The sequence below is a fragment of the Kryptolebias marmoratus genome, linkage group LG18, assembly GCF_001649575.2.
Source record: "Kryptolebias marmoratus isolate JLee-2015 linkage group LG18, ASM164957v2, whole genome shotgun sequence".
In the NCBI taxonomy this organism is placed as follows: Eukaryota; Metazoa; Chordata; class Actinopteri; order Cyprinodontiformes; family Rivulidae; genus Kryptolebias; species Kryptolebias marmoratus.
The window spans coordinates 11,850,795-11,873,399 of record NC_051447.1 but is presented as its reverse complement, the minus strand read 5'-3'; the positions used below and the strand labels follow the sequence as shown (position 1 = coordinate 11,873,399).

The following is a 22,605-nucleotide window of genomic DNA, read 5'->3' as shown; positions in this document are numbered from 1 at the left end:
GGGGGGCGGTTAGAGGCCTTGATAATGGATAGGGGGGCGCTGACCCAAAAAAGGTTGAGAAACACTGGGGTCAGACAAGAAAAGGATAGATGCAGAAAAGGCAGAAAATGATTCAAAGAGAAGGGAAAGGAAAAGGGAATGGGCAAGAAAAGTGTGTTTCTTCATCAGGCAGTGTGAATAGATCACTCCTCTACACCCAGGAAATTATCTCAGCATTGTGCCCTCCTTTCTAAGACATGATTAATTGATTGCAGGAGAGCAGAAGGAGAGGACGACAGCAAATAGGGAGGAAGGGAAAATGTGCTGATGTGCTTCGGAAGAGAGGTAAATTGGAAACAGTAGGGATCGGAAAGACTGATGCTGACCTTTTTGACTATTAATGAAAGCGGAGAATAGTCACATAAAAAAAAAAAGTCTTTGGATTCTTATTAAAACCTAGAAAAAAAGTTTTGACAGTAGTGCACCTTGATACAAACTGTGATAAACAGGGAGCTAAGAGAGGATAAAAAGGATAAAGCTAAAGAAAAGTATAGCAGAAGTGAGACGATTGCTGGTGGTTAGGTTGCATGCCACAAGTCTCACATTTAATTTCAAGATTAAGGTTTCTTATTTTTTGTTTTTACAGAGATTTTGTCCTTTGTTGAATGTCTCTGAAGCCATCATCGTCTTACAACTAAAAATAAAGAGACGCACCAAGAACACAGATTTATACTGTGAATAAATCTAAGAATATAGTTTTTATATTTTACTTGCTAATTTATGGCAAGAAATCTGCTTTTAAAATAATTAAAAAAAAAAAACGCTTTGCAACACTAAACTCCTCTTTGCAAAACCATGAGAAGAATCCCATTTCAGAGGAAGATGGTATGTGTATATGTGTATGCATGTGTGTGCGCATGAGTCTAACCATGCTTGCATCTCCCGCTCGGCTTTAGCCCTGTCTTGCTCCAAGCTTTTTTCCAGCTCATCAGTGATCTTCTTCCTCAGGGCCTCCTCATCCACTAAAGACAAAAAAGCAAAAAGAAATAAAGGCAGTTAAAGACTGAAAACAGTAAAAACCAATGATGGTAGAGAACAAGGCCATTCAGTAGATTTAACATCCTCCTATGCCAATGAAAAGTTTGCCTCCATCAAAAGCTCTGCTTTCATTATTTGCACCAAAACTCTTTTTTTCCCCTAAAAAAGGCATGCATTTTTTATTTCTCCAGCCTGTATTCTTTTTTTAACTGGAGCAGCCTATAGTTTGTGCTATAAAACAACTTTTGAGTTACAAAAATCCAGCAAAAAACTTCTTTAGAACTTAAAAGCAATCTTTCCAACTAAGACTAAATTACTCCAAACATTGCACAATGCTAAATTTAAGTTTTCCTTTCCCGGCTAATGATCGTATTTGGATGATTTGTAAACAGAAAATGTTATTTTCATCAGAATATTACTGTTTAAGTAAAACTAATAAAATCATTGCTTCAAATTTGGAAAAAATATTCATATAACATAAAAAATTTGTTACAGTTGTAGACACTTTTACTTTACGCATGAAACTTGCACAGATAATATACATTTGTTAATTTATATACATTAATTTGTTTTATACTAATTAAAACATATATAAGTCTGTAGCTCTGTGTGTGTCGATTTTTCTTTCTTATTTAGTGTAAAAGTATTTAGAAGTTGATAAATAATTCTACAATAACAGTAGTGTTTGGAATTTTTCCATTAGAAGAAAACTGAACAATAATAAATTTGCTGTAGGAATTGTTAGCTGGCCATAGAATATCCTGTATATTATTTACACATACACATAAAATGACATATATATATATATTCTCCATTCCTAAAACCACAGCTCAGTACCGCCTTGTCTCCATAGATCATGTCATTGACGACATACGTGTATGACTCCGTGTCCTCACTGGTCTATCTTGGCAGGTAATTAAGCATGAAAGTAAAGATGCCGGCCGGCGACCAGCCCAAAAACGTGCTCTGAAGACAGAAGTGGCAAGCGGTGTGCTGCAACGCTGCAGTGATGGAGGGGGGAAGAGTCTGAGTCTGTCAAGATTAGCCTCCCACTGCATTAGTTAGATGGGATAATCCCTATTGTCAGAGTCTATTATTACCTGGTAACATGTGGTAACAGCAGGCCACAGAAACCTCATTACACTTAAATCAGATTAGCACTAAGAGAAAACAGAACAACCGGGAATATGCAAAGTAATTTATTTGAATAATAATAATAAAAAATTCCAAAGCAATACCGACTTATGCTCAAGCACTGAATTTAGACACAGGGTTAGTGGGTATTTTAAAAGTACTTCAGTATTTACAGTTTATTCTGACCTCCTGTATAGTAAACCCTGACAAGTGCTGAAAATTAGAGCTAATTTTCTGCCTCTTTCAGCATCTTAACAATTATTGAATAATTGTAAAATGTTATCAAATTGGCTTTTAAACTTACATTGCATGATTTGATGTAAAAACATATATCAATGTTTAGTTATACTAAAACCGCCAAGTTACAAACATATGCAAAGATTTATGCAAGTGGTTTATAGATACATAAACTACTTTTTACACTATTTTTTTTTACTTTCTCTGCAACTTTGTTGTACAAAACACCATCAATAATAATGTGTCAAGTTATAATTAGAAAGTGTTCTAATTATTTCTCTGATACCTACAATTTAAAGAGTTTTTTTCCCCTCTGCCACAAACAACTAATCCCACCAACTAAATATGAAGAGATTTGACAAACAGTCAGAAAAGGGAGCCTTGGAAACACTAAACCAGACAGACTGACAGTTTACTAGTTTTTAGTAGAAGAGTGCATCCTCAGTGACATAGGCCGCTAACACCTGCTGTTCAGAGCATGAGGAAATAATATCCATCATGTTTGACTGCAACCACAAGCACCATTGATCTCACTGCCGAGAGTCTAATTACGACTGTGTTTGGAGAGAAGAGACAACCTGTAGGTCTGAAACCCTGACAGAGGATCTGCTACAGGGATCTGTGTCACATCACTGGTAATAAAATTAAAACTGCTCAATATGAAACCGTAATAAGATATGACATGATTGCTCCAATTTTTTATTTATTTTTAATAGACACTGGAAACATACATTGAACTTTATAGATTCCTGGTGTTGGTAGATGACAAGTGATAATATTATAACTTTAAAGATTAATACATGTCTATCTATGTAAAAAACAAACTTATTTTCTCTGATTATTTGATGATTTTATCAACTAAAATAATTCAAAAACTTTGTCACTGTTGCCTCAGTACTTGTAGTTTCAATGTTGGTATCAAGTTTACATAACTTAATAGCATAACTTATCATAATGAGTTTTTGAAAACAATTACTTTTCAGCATCAATTTCTCGGCCAGAACATCACCACAGACACGTAAACTGAGAAACACTGCTGTTCAATGGGGAAAACTTGAATAATGACAGTAAAAGAGATGCCACTCACTTAGAAAGAACAATAAAGAAATGTAGCCCCCAAATGCCCTAGTTGCCAGTCTCATTTATGGAAATTATGTCTTTGGGAAGCAAAAGACTTCACCCTAAACCCCACCAAAGGAGTGCTACGAAAAAGATAAATAAATAAAAGGGAGGAAAAAAAGAGGTTTCAGATATAGACACTGATGATAATGATGATAATGTTTCGGCATCAACAATGTTGATGTTTTAATTTAGTTTTTTGTTACTCCCCAGGTGAATGTATAACAAACATTTTTGAACTATTGTGAAATATATACAACAATAGTTTCAATACACTGTGCACTTAAAACCAAAATCAAGTAGTAATTTCACTATGTGCTTAAGTACAGTCAAAATTAACTGGAAAAAGTTACAGTAGCTTTCATCTGCATTTTCAATATATAGCCTATTGAAGCATGCATGAAAAGTAGAATTTTCAAAGTCTTCTAAGTTCACGCAAGCATAGGCAACTCTTCATTTCCTCTCCAGCTTTGGAGAGAGAGGCTTCAGATTGCTAGTGAGCCCACAGGGTCAGCCACAGAACAGGTTCTGATATGATAAACACTGTCTGGGGTCCTTGAGGGAGGCTGCTTAGGGTCAGAGACAATCCCAGATTGACAGAGACCTTGTCAGTCCTGAGTAGGACATGTAAATGTTAAAAAGATTAAAAACTCATCATCTTTTTAGACGCGTCTCCCTCCTTTTGCTTTCCACCAATCACTGCACCCTATGGAAAAACCCACAGAGGAGGCGACAAGGCAGTGGAGCACAGGCTATTGGCAGTGGAGATAATAGACAAAGGCAAATTGCATTTCTCATCAGAAGTTTCATTAACCCCAGGACCCGCATGGAGGGCATAATCTGTAACATTACCACTTCCTCACGTTTCTACCTTGCGCTTAGTTGAGTCACCACACACCTTTCACAAAATAGATAAAAAAGGAGAAAGGAAAAAAGTACCAAGGGCTTGTTTCAAGCTCCGGCAGATGCCACTCTGATCATCTGATTTTATCCTTATTCAGAATTTAGTTAATTTAAACTCAGGTATGGATCTAAAGGTCCAAATGATAATTTTCACTAAACAACAAGAGATTAATATATGTCACAAGTTTCCATTGTATGCATCCACACTTTCACTTTTCCCTTTTTCCCCACATTCTCCCTGCTACACCTGGGAGACATTTTTAAACAGACTATTAGTCCAGAACTGTGTGTGGGCTCTGGCATATGAATATTTATAGCATATTGGAGAAGGTGTAGGAGGTTCAACCTTGACTATGGCGTAATCAGCACACATACTTAGTCAGGGCATGATTTAGAGACAGCCGACCTGCTGAGAGCCTCACTCGATACCCAACTCTCGTGGACACACATAATCAATGTCTGCCTCATTAAGGTTGTACCCTTTGAGAATTGGGTTGAACTTTGCAACATTTTTAACGAGATTCACATTCACATTCATCACACCTTGCTTTCTTATTCCTTAAAAAGAGCATGCTCAGGCATTATCAATTGTACAAGTTGACTTTTGCTCACTTCTTTAATACTTTGTGACCTTGGTACACAACTTAAGCTGCGAGGTGACCTCTACTGTGAATCAACACCTCTTCTACTCCAGGCTCTCCATGCCTGTATCCACCTGGTCAGTCCCAAAGCATTTCTTTCAGTATACAATTATAATTCATTACGTACTTTGGCAAAGACAAGAACTTGAGGCAAAGGAGAAATGGTTTTCAGGTGTGAAAAGTGGCTTTTGAAATATGACAATGTTCGTTTGCCATTCCCCAACAACAAAGTTGATCTTCTTCTCGATTTGCTTTTAGTCATGTGGTGTTTTTGTATGAGATCAGACTTTTCATGATTGGTCATTGTGAGTTGGTGCCATCACATTATCAAACTGTTTTACCTTTAGACTTGCACAAAATTCAAAAGACAAACATATTATTTTGTGCGACATACATTATAAGGCTTTATGGCCAGGTCAAAATGTTGGATCTTCTAGATAATACACTTCCACATCATTTTGTGGTCTTAAAAAACTGGTGTTGTGTAGGATATATATTTTGCTACTTCTTTATTTCTACAACAGACAGTTACATGAAACATACCAACACAGGTCACAGAGAATATTAGGTTTAAAACAACCATATGATAGATTAGTGATGCAAATTAACAAAAAAATAATAATGAGAATATATTTTGAGGTTTTAGTTGTTTTTCATCATAAAAAAAGTGTTCTTCTCATCGTCATGTTTTAAATACTGTCTAGCACTTTTTTCATAACAAATCCTCCATCATTCTTTAACCAGCACATGGTCTTTGCTGCCTACTGCAGGTAAGACACTGACTGCTCATGGGAACTTAAAAAAGAAACACAGAAACATAAACCTTTAACGAGGCCTGTAGGTTTGTTGCATCAAACTGCAGAGGTGTCGTTTTAATCACTGGAGCCAGTGTGGCGTGGCATAAGTCGGCCTTTTTTTAATTACCTTAGGAAGTGAGCACAGTCAAGGATGGAGGAGCTTGCCCACATCCTGGATGCCACCCTGGAATGAATCTACACCCACGGTCCATTCTGTACTGTGTAATGAGCAGGTAACATTCAAATGTCCTTTGCAAGATTATGAGAAGATTCATGCATCCACTTTTAACGACAACAAGGCCAAAACTTTGCTTTGAGCAGGAAGTTAATAGGCTGTGAGTTTATCTGTTTGGTTGAGTGGGCACATGACTGATCGAGTTTACTGTAGTTTAACCTTTTCCAATCCTCATGCCAAAGGAATTGCCTATCTCGTTTCCCTGCGAGTAGTGAAACATGTCTATTTTTTTTTTAAACTCCTGATTTTCAGAGTTTTCTCTGGTAAAACAGCCGTCTATTGAGCCCAGAGTACAAGGCTGGCCTGCAGAAAATCCACAACAAAGCCCAGAAGATGCTTTCAGTTGCTGCTCATTCTGGTACACTCTCAGCAACCTCATTCAAAAATAAAAATGAATTAATCATGTCATTAACAGCTAAGGGATGGCAATAAATTCTAATGTGACCGTAGCTACTGCAAGGCATATTTTGAAAATTAAGACTAATTATAATCTCCATGAAAAGTTGGAGACAAACAGCTTAAGGTGGCCTGCAGTAAACACCCACACAATAAACATAATAAAAATTAAATGCAAACTAAATCCTTGGCAAGTGCAGTCCCTCGTAACCTTTGTCTTCTAATTAAACATGGTACAGAAGTAGCATTCCATACATTTTAGTAAAGATGGCCCATTATCAAGAAAAATAAATTCTTTTAATTTATGAATGACTTTTTACTCGTTTTCCTTATAAAGAACAAGTTTTTTTTTTATTTTGCTTTTCAAGTAAAAATAAAAATGCAAAAACAACTATTATTTCAAGTATATTAAAATAAAATTTTCCATAAGTAAAATTAGTTATCACAGACGCAAAGTCTGTGATAACTGATTGTGTGAAGTCATTTAGGAAAACCTCCAACCTCAACTTTGACACACAAAAAATATCTTTTTAAGCTTCTCTGTTCCTAAATTAAAAAAAAAAACATTGTTTTAACCCAAATATTACAGCCTCACAGTCAAAATTATGTTTCTAAAAACATATCTAGTGATTTTTCTTATAGAAACACAGATTTTAAGACACACAGACTAAAACTCACCTGCTGGTGCTGCAGCAGGTGGTGGAACTGGACTTGACTCAGGCCTTGCCACTGGCTCGGGGACAGGAGCAGGTGATAATGGATCCACTGTGGGCTGAGGAGGAGGTGAAACCGGTTCACAAGCAGCAGTAAAAACTGGCAGGGGGGGTGTAGATAAAGGCTCAGCAGGCTGCAGGGACAAAGAGTCCCCTGAAGGGAGTACGGATGCTGGCAAGATGGTGGCATGCTTGAAAACGGGAGGGGAAGACAGGGGTTCTGATTTTGGAAGAGGGGGAGAGGTTAAGGGTTCAGGAACACATGGAAAAGCAGGAGGTGCAATGGGTTTGATTAATGGAGGAGAAGAAGAAATAGGCTGACTTTTCTGAGAAGGAGAAGGTTCGATCACGGGGGGAGAAGCAAGTGAAGTGATAGCTTCCACCACAGCTGGAGCATGGCAGGAAACAGAAGTAAGCAGTTCAGTGGAAGCAGGAGGAGAGGGAGATGTTGGCAAACTTACCATATCAATAGAAACAAGAGGAGGAGATGTAGCTACAGACTTAAGAGCAGGATCAGCATCAGCATTAGCAGAAGCTGAAGATGATAAAGATGCACACACCAAATCATCTTTAGTGGGTGCTACTACCTGTTCTGTGGGAGGTCGAGGAGAAGGTGCAGCCACAGTCTCTGTGGCAGCTGGAGCTGCAGGTGGAGGAGGCAAGGAGGTGAGCGGGTCAAAAGGTTGGGGTACGGACTGCAGAAAGGGAGAGGGAGAGAGGTTTGGTGCTGCAGAAGTGGGAGAATGTTGTTTTGGTTTTGGGGGAGCAGCAGGTTCTTTCATCCGTTTGATGACATTTTCAGAGAGCTGTAAATGACAAGAAAAGACCTTATACTTCAAAGCCACATATTACAAATGCCAGACATGACTTCCCCACAATAACATAGATCTCAACACTTTGATGGAGAAACTAAACAAACACTAACATAGCTTGAGAGGTACAGCAAAATATGAAAAATATATGAAAAATACAGAGGAGGTGATACATGAAACTTAAAGTGCGGTGTAAAAAAATCAGTTCTTTCTTGTAAAAATTAAAACCAGATGTATCGGAATGCATCCACAAAAGCACATGTAAGAGAGCTTAAGTTGGATCACTTCTTTTTAAAAGTGTTTGATACCTGCTGCAGATTTGAAAGCAAACTGATTTTTTAATATTTGGAGATAAGCTATTTCAGCTGCTGGATAATGTTCCTGATCCCATGCAGAAATTCCATTAAAAAGTTGAAAAATCCAGGTCATTCTCTCTATTCCCCGAATCTATACAGATGAGTAAACCTCAAATGGTATGCCATTGTTCCTAAGTTGTAGAATTTGCAAAAATATTTTCTCACAGACAACTGAAACCTTCTCACCTTCACGTAGGAAAAACTGGTACTCTCTATGCTCGTTCTGAATCCAGTCATGCTCCTGACCAGCTGTCAGTCAACCAAATGAATTGGTAGATGTTTAATTTACTTGTTCATTCATTTTAAATTTTTTATTTTATTTTTCACACAGCATCCCAACTTTTATTTTGGAAACTGAGTTTTACTCTTATCCTGGCTATAAACTATGCATGTAAGCAAGCTTTTTATCACAGTCTTGGTGAAAATAATTTTTCTACAACAATAAATTTGGACTCTTGTAATACGGTAAACTCAATAGTGTTTATAAGGAAACAGTTTTTGTTTATAGTAGAAACATGCTACAGTGTTTGGATAAACAGGACAAAACAGTTCTATATTGGCTTACTAAGTGAGTATTAATAGACTGAGACATGCTCACTAAAGTCTTATCTGATTGGCTAAAGCCTCTCAATCTAAATTTAACATCAGCTCAGAGTGGCACAGGTGAATTTCTAAAGCTTCCAAACAGCAATCGTCAATATTAAATAGCACATACATTTCTTTATCACGTGTGAAGAAAACAATGAATGAATTAACAAATCAGGAAGCTGTATGATGTAAATCTGGGGTGTCAAAATTAAGCAACCGTTCCATTAGCATTCATACAATATGAAGTTTGTTCTGTTTAAACATAATTACAAATGGATTCAACTCAGTTCGTTTCACCCTCAACTTTTTTCTATCAGTATTGCTTTGGCTTTCACAAGTTTCCAATCGATGTGCCAAGTCTCTAAGCGCCATACTTACCCTCTGGATAAGCCTAAGTCATTTTCTTGTTGGCACATTTTTACAGTGTTATTAGTATTTCATTCATAGCACCTGTCTCAGTTTGTATCAAGAAACTTACCCGTATGCCCTTCACCACTGTTACATTATCGTTCTCATCGGACTCAAATGACACACGCCGGGTGCTGTTGTTCGCTCCCATGATTGTCGAACCGCAGAGGTTATCGCAAGTGTCCGTTATCTAGGTCGCATATAATATGAAATATAGACATCCACTTTTGTTTTTGTTCAGCTCACTTTAAAGCCAGGTAAAGCTAGGGCCCAAACTCTACAGTTTCAGGTCCAAACTAGCTGAACTTCCTTAGCATGACGTGTGTGGAAAAACGTGCGAGCTGATTGGACAGAGGACTCGCCGTCCTGTGTATCGGCGACGTTCATTGGTTGTTGTTAGCAAGTGGGCAGGGTGGGAATGTGACATACAGCAGATTTCCTCTGACTCTTCCACGTTATGTTTGACATCTGTTCACTGAGAGTTATTCTAAACTTTACAGCTACAGTATTGGTTTAGGTTGATGTTTTGTCATCAGCAATATAAACTATCATGTTTATATTGAATATGAAACGTATGTTCACAATTGAAAGTTATCCTAACAAATTCAGACATATTGAGTTCAGTAAGATCCAGCTTGAATCAGATCACAACAAAATTGGTATTACTTGCTTTGAACTCAATTTCTTTTTTATCAGAGTTATATTTAAATATGTAATTATATAAAATGTGGTATTACACTATTCAAGCTGAAATGCGCTGATGACTACTGCCACAAGAAATTAGTTATTTACTCTTTGAGGTCTGCAGAACAAATGAAAACTGATTCAATAAGTGATGAAATTTACAACCAGAGGTCAATTCAAATACAGTACGAACTAAATCCTGTTTGTGTGTGCATAGTTTCATAATTTCTTTCTTCATGGAAGAAAAAATTCTAATTTATTACTGCTGTAACATCTTTAATACATTTTTTTACAACTAATTAACCTGTTTACCCCTCATTTCTCTGTCATTTCCAGATTTTAAAAAAGTTGGGACAATAAATGATAAATGACTGTGGATCTGGTTTTAGCTGTTGTTAATAATATTTTGTCTTGAATCTGCTTTTTGTTCTTTTTGAAATAGATGAGAAACCTGAAGCATACACATGAGCTTTACACAACAAATAAGCCAGTTTACTTTCGAGACACCAGTCAGATCAGACAAGAATAATCAGAAAATGAGCTGAAAATAAAAGTGTGGCATATGGACCACACAATGAATAAAACATAAAAAAAGAAATCATGATTTAAAATAATATTATCTAAAAAATGCACACATATTTTGAGATACAAAATATGTTGCCATCAGCCAAACAATGCAATCAATGAATTACTGAATAAAAGATGTTAATTCTTTTAGATTTACATAGAAAACTAATCAACTCCAATTCCACTGAGGGATTCCCAGTCTCTTTTTCCACATACTTTATACCACATCTCTAAAAACACAAAGCCTTTCAGAACTTAAAAGTGCCACTGGAAGTTTCATTCGCCTTGAGGCAAAAAATATGACAGTTCATAAAAAATAAGCCTGTAATTGTGATATATTATACACATATCCCAGTGCAATGTTAATAATGCTCTTTTCTGCTTATTGTTGTAGTTTTGTTTTCTGCAATCTGTTTGATATGATGTAAAAAAAATGAATCAATACCAACCCCTTTAAAAATTCAGTGCAGTTGATTCTGATATTAGTGCAAAAATTCCATGTAAACTGAAGGCTGATATAAATCATCTTACACAATATATGCATTGACCAAAAACATTTTATATAAAGCTATTCTCAAGGGGTAGGTTTTTCTTTTAAACTGTCACTCATATATACGTACTATACCTTACAGTAGAAAATTATTGTTTTGCATCTGCTGGGATTTTCCGGGATAACAGAAATTCTAATATTTCTTCTTTTGTCACATTTTTATTCTCCGTAGAGTACTCATTCTTTGCTGCAGGAATTCTGCAATGAAATGATTATGCAATAAAGAATTATAATGTGCAGTAATGTCCTTAGGGCATGCTCTGAAATGCCTCACGCTGCACTGAATATGGTGCTTATGGAAAAGCAGCAAGAATGAATGGCGCAGTGTGAAAAAAAGAGCCTGCATCAGCATTATTTTGGCAAGAAAGATTTTTGTAACAAGCAGCTCAGCTATGGTACTTAGTGATGCAGATAACTTAATGATAAAATAGTACTGCTGGTTTTAGATTCTTATTGCCACTTTTCAGGCAAAGGGACTATTGATTAAAACTTGGGTACATTTGACTTTTTCAAAAATACCTTTTGAAATAAAGAAATTGTAAATCATAGTTACTGTGCAAGAGAATCCTACCTTTTGTAGCATTTTTGTAGCATTTGTCTTACATTAATGAAAATGCTAATTCATTTATTTTAAATTTATAATACAGTATTTTTCAGATCATTTGTGTTCCTGCTAAGGTCTTTAAAACAACAACAGTTTGGATTGTCTGGGGTTTTTGACAACAACCTCAATTTGGATAGTACACAAATAAATGTTTTCATTTGCACTTTATGAACATGTGCAAAGAATGGTGACTTTCATCCATCTTTCCATTCATCCATCCATCCATCCATCCATCCATCCATCCATCCATCCATCCATCCATCCATCCATCCATCCATCCATCCATCCATCCATCCACACATCCATTGATCTATTCATTTCTTCTTTTTTCCATGGTCAGGTTGTGGAGGCAGTAAGTCCAGGAGAGAAACCCAGACATTCCTCGCTCCAGTCACACTCTGCAGTTCCTGCTCTGGGGCATCTCAATGTGTTCCCGAGAAAGAGAGGTGGGTTCTGGGTCTTCCTTGATGTCTCCTCCCAGTGGGACGTGCCTGGAAAACCTCCAGAGGTTTCAGTATTTCATCTGTTTGTATCCGGGATCTTGTTCTTTGTTGGCAAAAAAATGAAGGTGAGCATTACCGCCACCGTTCCCTGTGTTTTGTAGGGATCTGGAGTTTTTAGCCCCACCTTGGGGCGGCTCCTCCAGACCTTCTGTTCACAGGTGATCCAGATGCCAGTTAATGAAGACTGCCAGTACTTAAGCCTCCAACTGAGACCAGACCTTCGCTGGAGCATCGAACCTCCTGGGTTAGATTCTCAGCCACAGTCTCTAACCTAAAGTGATTATTTATTGACTACGTTCTTTGTGTACCTTGACTTCAGGTTCTTCGCCACGCTTCGGGACTACGATTATCACGGATACTTACCTGGAACCGCTGGACACTCACCTGGACAGGATTACTGGCTCGTCGACCTCTGGATCACCTAACACCTTCGTCATCTCCTCCACGCCGCTGGACACCTCCTGGATCTGTAAGGACAAAAGAACATTAACAAGCCATCTTGCAGTGCTCGGCTGATATTAGGATTGGTACCCAAGACTCACCCTGTTCCTCTTATCTTGCAGATCATTCCACGAACATCGCACTGTATATATCTATAATAGACACCTGTAAATAAATTACACTTACCTTCAGCTGTTGTCTCGCTCTCTGGACAATATTACCCCTGCGTTCATGTCATGTTTCTTTATAATATGTTTTATATAGTTAGTTTATTAAATCAATCCAAAAAATGTTACACAAAACAGCTGGTCATCTGTTCTGTAGCTGGAGACGTTTTGCTTTTCATCTCAATCCAACATCTACACCAGCATGTTTAATACATTGATTTTGTTTTAAGGTAAGATGAGTCTGGATTAATTTCATTAAAATCTGATGTGACCTGAACAAAAGTCACACTGCTTCTCCTGAATCTGAGGTTTAACAATCAGTCAAACCTCCCTGACAACAACCTGGAGTAAACCTTCAAGGACTTATCAGTTGGATTTAATCTGACTTGCTTCAACTTTGAAAGTCACTGACTTACTTGAGAGTTGTGATTGCTGCAGTAACAATATTCAGTTGTAATTTTTTTTTTATTTCAGAACTTTTGACAGTTTGTATCTCATTAAATCAGTCTATGTATTACTCTTGGAACTCTAAAGTATTTCTGGGGTGTTTGTAAGCATGAAATACAGCATAATTTGTATGAACTTACTTTTAGATATCCTGCTCAGCGAGTACTTCTGGAAGGAAATTTTCAAAGAACCACAATCATTTTTTGTTTTATATTGTGGACCAAGAAGCTTGCTCTGAAAAATAAAAAGTTTAAATTGGTACCTGTGTAATTTCTGCAAAGGTCATTATTGTACCCCTTAAGAATAAAAGTAGATGATGTGGGACTAATCTTATATTTGATCCAGTTCAGTATGCATAATCCAGAAAGTCTCTCCCAGATGCTATGCTTTACACCTCATTCCCTGGGTACATTTCACACTTTAACAAGGTGTGTTACTGAGTGGGAAAAAGGGAAAACTTCTTTTCAGGCAATCCTTTATCCTAGCACTATTTTTCTGGGATGTTTGATAAAAGCATTATTGTACATTAGCTGTGACTTCACATAATCACATAACTTATTGCATGCATAGTTTATTTTTTCTTATTGTAAATAATGTAATTTGTTGTTCTTTGAGAAACAGGGGCCTTTGGTTTTGTAATCCTGAGTTCGAGCCCAGGTTGCGTCAGGAAGGGCATCCAGCATAAAAAAACAATTGCCACATATTTTATGCAAGTTGCCATGCTGTGGTGACTCCTGAAAAAAAATAAATAAATAAAAGGAGCAGCTGAAACAAGTTCTTTGAGAGAAACAAAACAAAATTATGCATTGAAACTGAGAAATATCATGTTATTCTAATAAAGAGAGTCCACTATACTATAAGAGTTACACCCTAAGCTGAATATTAAATGGCCACCATTGTAGCTGCCGCAGCAATTTTACTTTTTTTTATGTAGATCACATAAGTGCATCTGACAAAGATCTCATTACCTTTGTATTAATCCGGTGAATAAGTCAGAGTGGTGTCTACTGAAACAGACCTAGTACTGCATTATTAAAAAGAAAAAAGAAAAAAGTAAATTGTTTGAACTGATGAGACATGGTTTTGAGGGTTAGGCGATAAGAGCTTCAAAATTAAACTTGGACCTGGGATGTGAGACTCTTTCAAAAGAAGATAAAACACCGGCTATCGTATGACACAGCAATTGCTTATTGGGGAGGTGGTATAAAAACAAAGATCACCCGCAATGTTATCTCGTCACTCCACCAGCACATCAATCAGGACTAAGGCTGCTGGAGATCGACCTCTTTTGCTCCAGAATCAATGTTCGCTCCCATTCTCAATGGTAAGGCAGATATGGTCAGAGATACAACACAGAGGAGCCCTGCAAAATCCAGCAATATATGTTCTAAATGGGGTTAGCTATTAAGTCACTGACCTACACTGCTTGTCTCTTTTTTCCTTTGCCCAACCTTGACAGTCTGAAGAAGACTGGACTGAAAATGTTCAAATTTAGCTGTTTTTTATGCTTTGGTTGGAAGGGCATCTGGCATAAAACACTTTTGCCAAAACAAACACGCGAGTACATCAAAGTGACACCTTACCTGATCGGTCGAGGCCCGAGTTAACAACGACCACCACTGGTGCTGTTGACAAACAGGGTGCCAGCGGAAATTGTGCTACTGATAGTCGAAGACTTTGGGAATGCTGATAGAGAAGTACAGAGAGGGTCAGAAAGAACTTCATTGTGCCTTTGTGGATTTAGAAAAAGCATGTGACAGGGTGCTGAGGGAGGAGCTGTGGTGTTGAAAGAGGAAATCTGGAGTGGCACAGAAGTATGATAGACTGGTACAGTATATGTCTGAGGACAGCAGGACAGTGGTGAGGTGTGCTGTAGGAGTTACTGATAGCTTCAATGTGGAGGTGGGACTGCATCAAGGATTGGCTCTGAGCCCCTTCTTGTTTGCTCTGGTGATGGACAGACTAACAGATGAGATCAGGCAGGGATCCCCATGGACTATGATGCTTGCAGATTACATTGTGATCTGTGGTGAAAACAGGTACAGGTGGAAGAGAACTTGAAGAGATGGAGGTATGCACTTGAAAGAAGAGGAATGAAAGTCAGCTGCAGCAGGACAGAGTACCTGTGTGTGAATGAAAGGGAGGCAGGTAGAACAGTGAGCCTACAAGGAGCAGAGGTCACAAAGGTTCAGGACTTCAAGTACTTAGGGTCAACTGTCCAGAAAAACAGGGAGTGTGGTAAAGAGGTGAAGAAAATAGTCCAAGCAGGATGGAGTGGATGGAGAAAAGTTTCATGAGTGATTTGTGACAAAAGGGTGGCAGCAAAGGTCAAAGGAAAGGTTTGCAAGGCAGTTTGGAGACAGTGAGACTGACAAAAAGACAGGAGACAGAACTGAAAGTGGCAGAGCTGAAGATGTTGACGTTCTCCTTGGGAGTGACGAGGATGAATACGATTACAAATGAGGTCATCAGAGGTTCAGCACAGGTTGAATGACTGGGAGATAAAGTTAGAGAGGCCAGACTGAGATGGTTTAGACATGTGCAGAGGAGGGACCGTGGGTATATTGGTAGAAGGATGTTAGAGATGCAGCTGTCAGGAAAAAGACAAAGAGAAAGGCTAATAAGGAGACATACAGATGCAGTTAGAGAGGACATGAAAGTAGTTGGAATGAGGACAGATGCAGAAGACAGAGTTAGATGGAGGAGGATGACTTGCTGTGACCACCCCTGAAAAGGGAATAGCCGAAAGAAAAATAAGATATTATATTATTTCTTTCCTTTTTAGTAATCTACTTAGAGCAACCACAACAAATTATTATGGTCAAGCATTTGACTTGTCTATAACACATGAACAAAGTCTCTAACTGCACATGCCAATATGTAACTGAGATGCATACATTTATATTCATGTTTATATTTCCATAAATATAAATATTTTCTTATTTATAAACCACCAATAAAGTATAATTATGAAATAATAATTATCCAAGGACGTTATGTTCGACATTAGCGGCCGTAAATGAAGCTTAAGTTAGATAAAATGTGCATCATCTTAGCAGTGCAAGTTTCTGCGTTGAAACTACAACTCCCAGAATTCCGTCGTTCAACCTCGCGCTCCACTCTTCCTGTTTGAGTCCCGCAGCTGGAAAAAATGGCAGCTGATTCAGGCAAATACAGGAGTGCTGTTAGCAAAAACAAAGACCCCTCAGGTCTTCTCATCTCTGTCATCAGGTAAGATTATTTTACATTCTTTATGCGAGGCTAACAGCGCAGTTAAGACGTCAGACAGCTTATTTATTGGGCTTGCATTTGCTCTCAAGCTCGACTTGGCAGTTAGCATAAGAGCTACATGGGAGGCAGCTACATCCTTCCTTCCTGTGTTGTAAATTATATGAAATAAATAAACGCTTATTTCGTTACACATTTGCTATTGTTGTATACACTATATTAAATAACAGTAATCTTTAAGTCCTAATGTTTGCTTGGAGAAAAAAAAATCCAACAAAACTTATCGTATTTACTAATCGTCATTCATTTCAAACGAGAGCTGTTTTTTTGCTTCAGTCTTACCTAAATTCTGCATGAACTATGTTTTCTTAGAAGCATTTTTCAAATGTTGTAAGTCTAGTTTGCAACACCAAGATAAATAAAATTTGCCCAAAGTTTGACACTTTTATTTAACTTCTGTAATGTCCTCAGTTTGTTACACCAATTTATGAACGCCTTATTTTCATTTATTGTGTCTTTATCAGTTACATCGAAATATATACAGTCATGCATTTAGTTTGGCATCTGAATTTTTCTACAGTGTTGTAGCTCTTTGTATTCTTATTGTGCCCTTCTTTCTGTCCATCTTTCCTGATGCAGGACTCTGTCCAGCAGTGATGATGTGCAGGACAGAGAGACAGAGAAGGGTCGCCTTGAAGAGGCCTTTGAGACGTGTGATAGGGATTTGGATAAACTGATTGTTCAGCATTATGCTGAACTTACTACTGCCATCCGAACCTACCAGAGCATCACAGAGCGCATCACCAGCTCCCGCAACAAGATCAAGCAGGTATGAAGCAAAGACGTGTCTGAAAATGGATACATGCCTTCACTTTTGTTTTTTACACGCTGTAGAAATTTGTCTTATGTCGATGTTTGTGCTTTTGTTCAGCCATAGAAAAAATATAATCCAGCCAAGTTGTGCTGACTGTTCTGAATTAAAGTACTAGGGATTTTTTTTTAAAATTATTGTTATTTCGTGGTTGTCTTCAACATTCCTAATGACAGAAAAGTGCTCGTATAACACAGATATTTAATTTGTGTGCGAGTGTTTCAATAAAACAAGACTGTAATAAAGCAGACAGACAAATACCCGAAACCAAGATATCCTAATAGAGTTGAGTCAAAATATCTCCATTATTTAAACTTTTTTTCTTCAATGTGTCATTAGAGACTCTCAGTGCTGCTCAATTTCAACCTGAGGTTTTCATCTTTTTGTTTAAAATCTGTATAAATATACAAGGTGTTTTTTAGTATTTCCAGCCCACTCACAGTTGGTTTTAAAGTACAGAAACTGACACACTTGTATTAATAGTGTTTCAAAGGATTTTAAGGGGTAAAATCATGTTTTTCTCCCCTCTCATGCCGCCTGCATTTTTTTAGGTTTCTATACAATTACATTTTACTTTAGTTTGGGTGGCTTTTGAGTTCATTTCTATACACCACAAGGTTTTAAACTATATGTGTCAAAGAACAATGTTACCTATTCTTTGTTTTATTCTGCTCTGCAGGTGAAGGAGAACCTCTTGTCTTGTAAAATGCTGCTCCACTGTAAAAGGGACGAGTTGAGGAAGCTGTGGATCGAGGGCATCGAACATAAGCATGTCCTCCAGCTGCTGGATGAAATTGAAAGTATCAAACAGGTTCCTCAGCGCCTGGAGACCTATATGGCAAGCAAGCACTACCTTCATGCCACTGACATGTTGGTGAGTACACAGATGAAAGCATGGATCTTTTGGCACTTTAAATGTTTTGTGTGTGCATTTAAGGAGCTTTATGGATGGAAATTAAAGAAGGAAGTATTTGACTTGCTTTGGATGGACAAACCTGTTGACACATCAGGCAGCACTGATGGGCTGCCATCAGAAAGCATGTTGTGCACATTTTCACACGCATAAACATAAATATTTACAGTGCACTGTGTAAAAGATTATTTTTTCGGTTCTTTTATTGCTTTAAAGAACTCTTCTCTAGCTTTAAATTGCCCAGAGGGTGCAACTCACATCATCTAAGTGCAGTAAGGAAACTGTAGGTGTTTGCGTACTGTTGTTCTTTTGATGTGTGTTTCGCAGTATCCTCAGCAGGTAGGTGAAGGATGACATTGAGGACTAAACGACCAGCTTCTGTGATCTGTCTGCTTCGTTCCTTTTCCTTTTTCTCATCCAATGTCACTCCCACACATATTCCTCCAGACTCTGGTAATAATTAGTTTGCTAGAATGGGGTTATCTGAGGAGGGGGGGAGAAGGAGATGACGGTGAGACTAAAAGACCATAAAAAATTCTCTTTGTGGGGGTGGAAAGAAAAGAAACTTCATTCAACCTGTTCTCATTCAGTAAAGTGTTTCAAAGGTTGTAAAAAGTTCAAAGTCAGTTCAGTGTATTGCCTTAGTTTTATAAACTTCAAATGCACTTTACTTTATGAGGATGTTACCGTTTTACAAACATGTAGAAAGCACTCTTCAACCTTTACAGCAAAAAAAAAATACATGCAGAAAATCGAAAACCTTCAGCTTACACCTCTTGAAGTAGATCTTTATGATTTTGAGATGTTTTAAGGTTCTTATCCTTTCAAAAGCAAATTTTTAAAATCATTTTTATCCTTTTTATAGATTCTACAGAACTCTAAAACAAGTCTTTCATCCTTTTTGTGTTTCTAACATAAAGGGGTCTAATTTCCTATTTTAGCATTCTTTTCAAGAAATACAGTTTTCTTTAACTTGAGCTTTGCTCATGATGCCATTCTGTAATTTTTGCTTAGACTTTTATTTTTTCCCATAATAGCCAGGTATCCACATTCTAGCCTCCTATGTGCCATACTCTCTTTAACATTTTGTGCATGTTTTATTGTGAAGCTTATCTCCAGGGGTTTACAATTAAAATTCACACTGGGCTCTCTAACAACAAATGGCAGCATTAGATCTCCTGGGTTTGGTTAAAAACAAGACTGGCTTACGTGGTAGAAAATGTCCTCGTTTTTTTTCTTCTCATGCCCTTGTTCCTTTTGTATCACAAAATCCAGGTGTACATAACTGATACCTCCTTTAGAAGCAAATAACTCATTGATGAGCTCCTCTCCTCTCCTCTCCTCTCCTCTCCTCTCCTCTCCTCTCCTCTCCTCATGCTGACAGGATGGGACTCTAATGATGTTAACCAGCCTTTTTCTGTCATCCCCTCCCGACACACACATTGAGTGATTTACTGAAATACAATCACACACACATAATTATACACAGACATATTTAAGACACACACAGAGCATGCAAAGTATAGCAGGCATGGGGAGTTATTATATTAAGCTAAAGGAGTCTGATCATGAAGCACGTTAGCTCATCTACTCACTAATATGACTCTCATTTGCATCAATATACACTTGACCCATGACCCCTGCCTACCATACCCAACCATCCCTCCCATCCTCTCTCTACTAAATCCTCCACGTGGCCTGTCCTGACTATGCAAAAAAAAGTGCTGTTATATTGGCATTTTGTCCTTGAAACATGCATAGAAATACACAAAATTGCATGGCATGTTAACACAGATACAGACTGAGACACTTGTATTTGTTGCCATAAAGATTGATATATTGCAAGCATTAGGATGCATGCCACCATCTATGATGCATACATTATTTTTTTATAGTTGGCTTATTTTCAGCTTTATCACATGCAAATTAGAAGACTGACTATAAAACATCCATTTTGTCAAATTAATGCATTAAATGAAATGTAATGTTTATTCAACAAGCTACTTATTTTCTGCCGCTTATCTGAGACTGAGTCACTGGGCCCTACAATCTGAACAGAGATCACCACAATGCCAAATGATTTTTATTTCATTTATTAGAAGCCATTACTGTGTGTGTTTTTTTTTTTTATATATCACAAATTAGGCTATTTTCTTAGTCTTCCAGAAAAGAGTTATTATACAAGTGTCGTTAATATAAGAGATTACTTTACCAGAACTATGGCAGACAGACGCCTATCTGGAACCGTATTTGTAGATGTTCCTCGCCTCACTCTCAGCGTCTTCGCTGGCATCGTCTCATATTTCTGTCTATGTTATGTTGCTCCCTCCCTCCTTATTTATTTATTTTTTTTACATTGACACTTTTAGTTGGCCTTTTATTAAAATGTTTTTAACTCTTAGCTGGCATTCGGTACTCTGAGTTAGCCTTTATTTTAGTTTAGTTTTAACTTTATATTGTTGTTTGTGTTTTCATGATTTCATTCAGATTATCTTAGATTTCATTTGAATTATCCTAGCTCACATTTTAAATATTGTTGTGTGTGTTTTGACTCTGTATTTTTGTGTTCACATGTTGTGAAGCACTTTGTATCGCCTTGTTGCTGAAAAGTGCTATATAAATAAATTTGACTTGACTTTACCTGAAAGGTCATTGTGACTGCTCCAGCTTAGGTAGTTAATTTAATTTCCTAATGAACTTTGCTGGTGATAATTGATCCCATTATAAAACTTGCCTACCACCCCCACTACTTTTTTGGCATATTTCTTACTACATACATTTTTTTGCAAAATGGTTGCAACTTAGGTTTCCTTTTCAATAAATTTGTACCATAAAATGCAGTGTGTCAGATTCAAGTTGACTTCATCTTTTGTGTTGGCCCGTGCATTTGGCTTTCCACCAAATGCTCTAAAAAAACAACACATGAACCAAATGTCAAGTAATATTTACTTTTTGCCACCTGTAAACCTTCTCAGCTGTGTAGCAGAATCAACAACATGCTAAGTATAACAAAAGATAACGTATATCTTGGTTGGCTTGTTGTTTGCAGGTGTCAGCAGTGGAGTCCTTAGAAGGCCCCTTGCTGCAAGTTGAAGGGCTTGGAGACTTGCGCCTGGAGCTGAAAAACAAGAAGCTCAACATGCACCTGGTGCTCATTGATGAATTGCACCGACACCTTTATATCAAGTCAACAAGCCGCCTTGGACACAAGAACAAGGACAAAAATGCTGCTCGTGTGCCAGGGTAAGCACTCAGTTATTTATTTATATTTAACATTTCCGGTACACGTTTATTTATCCTCAAGCGTGAGAGTCTTTCAGTCATCACTTTTTTATTAACATCCCTGCTGATTACAGCAAGTACTTGCACGTCTACAAGTATGCTCAACTCTAGAGAAGAGAAGAACTATATAAAAATGATGTTTCTGTCATTATTTTGTGCTTAACACACAGGATGAAAAGTATGTTATGAACATTTCAAACAGCATCATTTATTCTTAAATATGAGTGATTCCATAGCTGTAAGAACTTAGTAAAACTTGAACATTATTTGCTGAAAGAAAACTAAGAACATTACTGTGGAAAACAATGACAACTTCTATAAAATATTACTTTTCTTGTTAATGTTGTGAAGCATCAAAGGAATTAGATGAAAAGCATACAAGTTAATTTTGGTAGAAGCAAACTGCAGTAATTTACTCAAAACTAATTAGGTGGGATGCAGTTTAAGTTTTGATAAAAAAAACATTTGTAATGTGTATGTTGTATAATTTTATATTTTAGGCATGTTTATTTGTATTTACTGTCAGAAAACCAACGTTCACCTTTTCTGTCTGACACCGGTGGTGTTTAAATGACATAAAATGTTTGACAGCCACTTTGAGTTTAACTGTGCCCTGAGCACCTGTTTCTTCGTTGTATAATGTATTAGCAATAATGCAGCCCACACGCTTTGAACACACATTTGTTGCTTTAGTGTTCATTGGAAAGCATTCATTGACTTTGTTGTTTGCCTTTTTTCATGCGTGTTTGTGGCGGTGCTGTAATTATGGTGGCAGTGGGTTGGTAAAGCACAGTGATTTATTAATAAGGGTCAGCTCCTGACAGGTCCTGGCCTTCCTGTATTCGTTTGCCTTTAACAACACGCCAGCCTCCATGCAACCCACTCACTTAGCAGGCACACTGTGTTTATGCCACCTAACTTAAAGGGCCTGGATTGCTTCCACCTTGAGCTTGATAAATGGCTCATTGGAAATCAGCACCATTCTCACAGAA

At 37.5% G+C, this 22,605-nt stretch overlaps 2 protein-coding genes across 6 annotated transcripts in view; one reads left to right on the top strand and one right to left on the bottom strand.

Moving 5' to 3' along the window:
- Window positions 1-9,684, bottom strand: part of chchd3a (coiled-coil-helix-coiled-coil-helix domain containing 3a) — a 63,658-nt gene extending 53,974 nt beyond the window's left edge. The window contains exons 1-5 of one of the 4 annotated variants that reach the window (XM_025005684.2): window positions 9,427-9,684; window positions 7,780-7,887; window positions 7,654-7,692; window positions 7,158-7,251; window positions 908-1,001 (exon numbers count right to left, since the gene is read on the bottom strand). In XM_025005684.2, coding sequence (XP_024861452.1) covers window positions 908-1,001; window positions 7,158-7,251; window positions 7,654-7,692; window positions 7,780-7,887; window positions 9,427-9,507 — 416 coding nt within the window. In that variant the 5' untranslated portion in view covers window positions 9,508-9,684. Of the gene's footprint in view, window positions 1-907; window positions 1,002-7,157; window positions 7,252-7,653; window positions 7,693-7,779; window positions 7,999-9,426 lie in introns of all 4 variants that reach the window. The other 3 variants (XM_025005683.2, XM_037981292.1, XM_017414731.3) reach the window with 3 other exon arrangements.
- Window positions 9,685-16,430: 6,746 nt separating this feature from the next.
- The window catches only part of exoc4 (exocyst complex component 4), a 109,766-nt gene continuing 103,591 nt past the window's right edge, over window positions 16,431-22,605 (top strand). For both annotated transcript variants that reach the window (XM_017414901.2, XM_017414902.3), the window contains exons 1-4: window positions 16,431-16,550; window positions 17,187-17,376; window positions 18,098-18,292; window positions 21,381-21,574. In XM_017414901.2, the coding sequence (XP_017270390.1) occupies window positions 16,471-16,550; window positions 17,187-17,376; window positions 18,098-18,292; window positions 21,381-21,574 (659 nt within the window). In that variant the 5' untranslated portion in view covers window positions 16,431-16,470. The remainder of the gene's footprint in view (window positions 16,551-17,186; window positions 17,377-18,097; window positions 18,293-21,380; window positions 21,575-22,605) is intronic.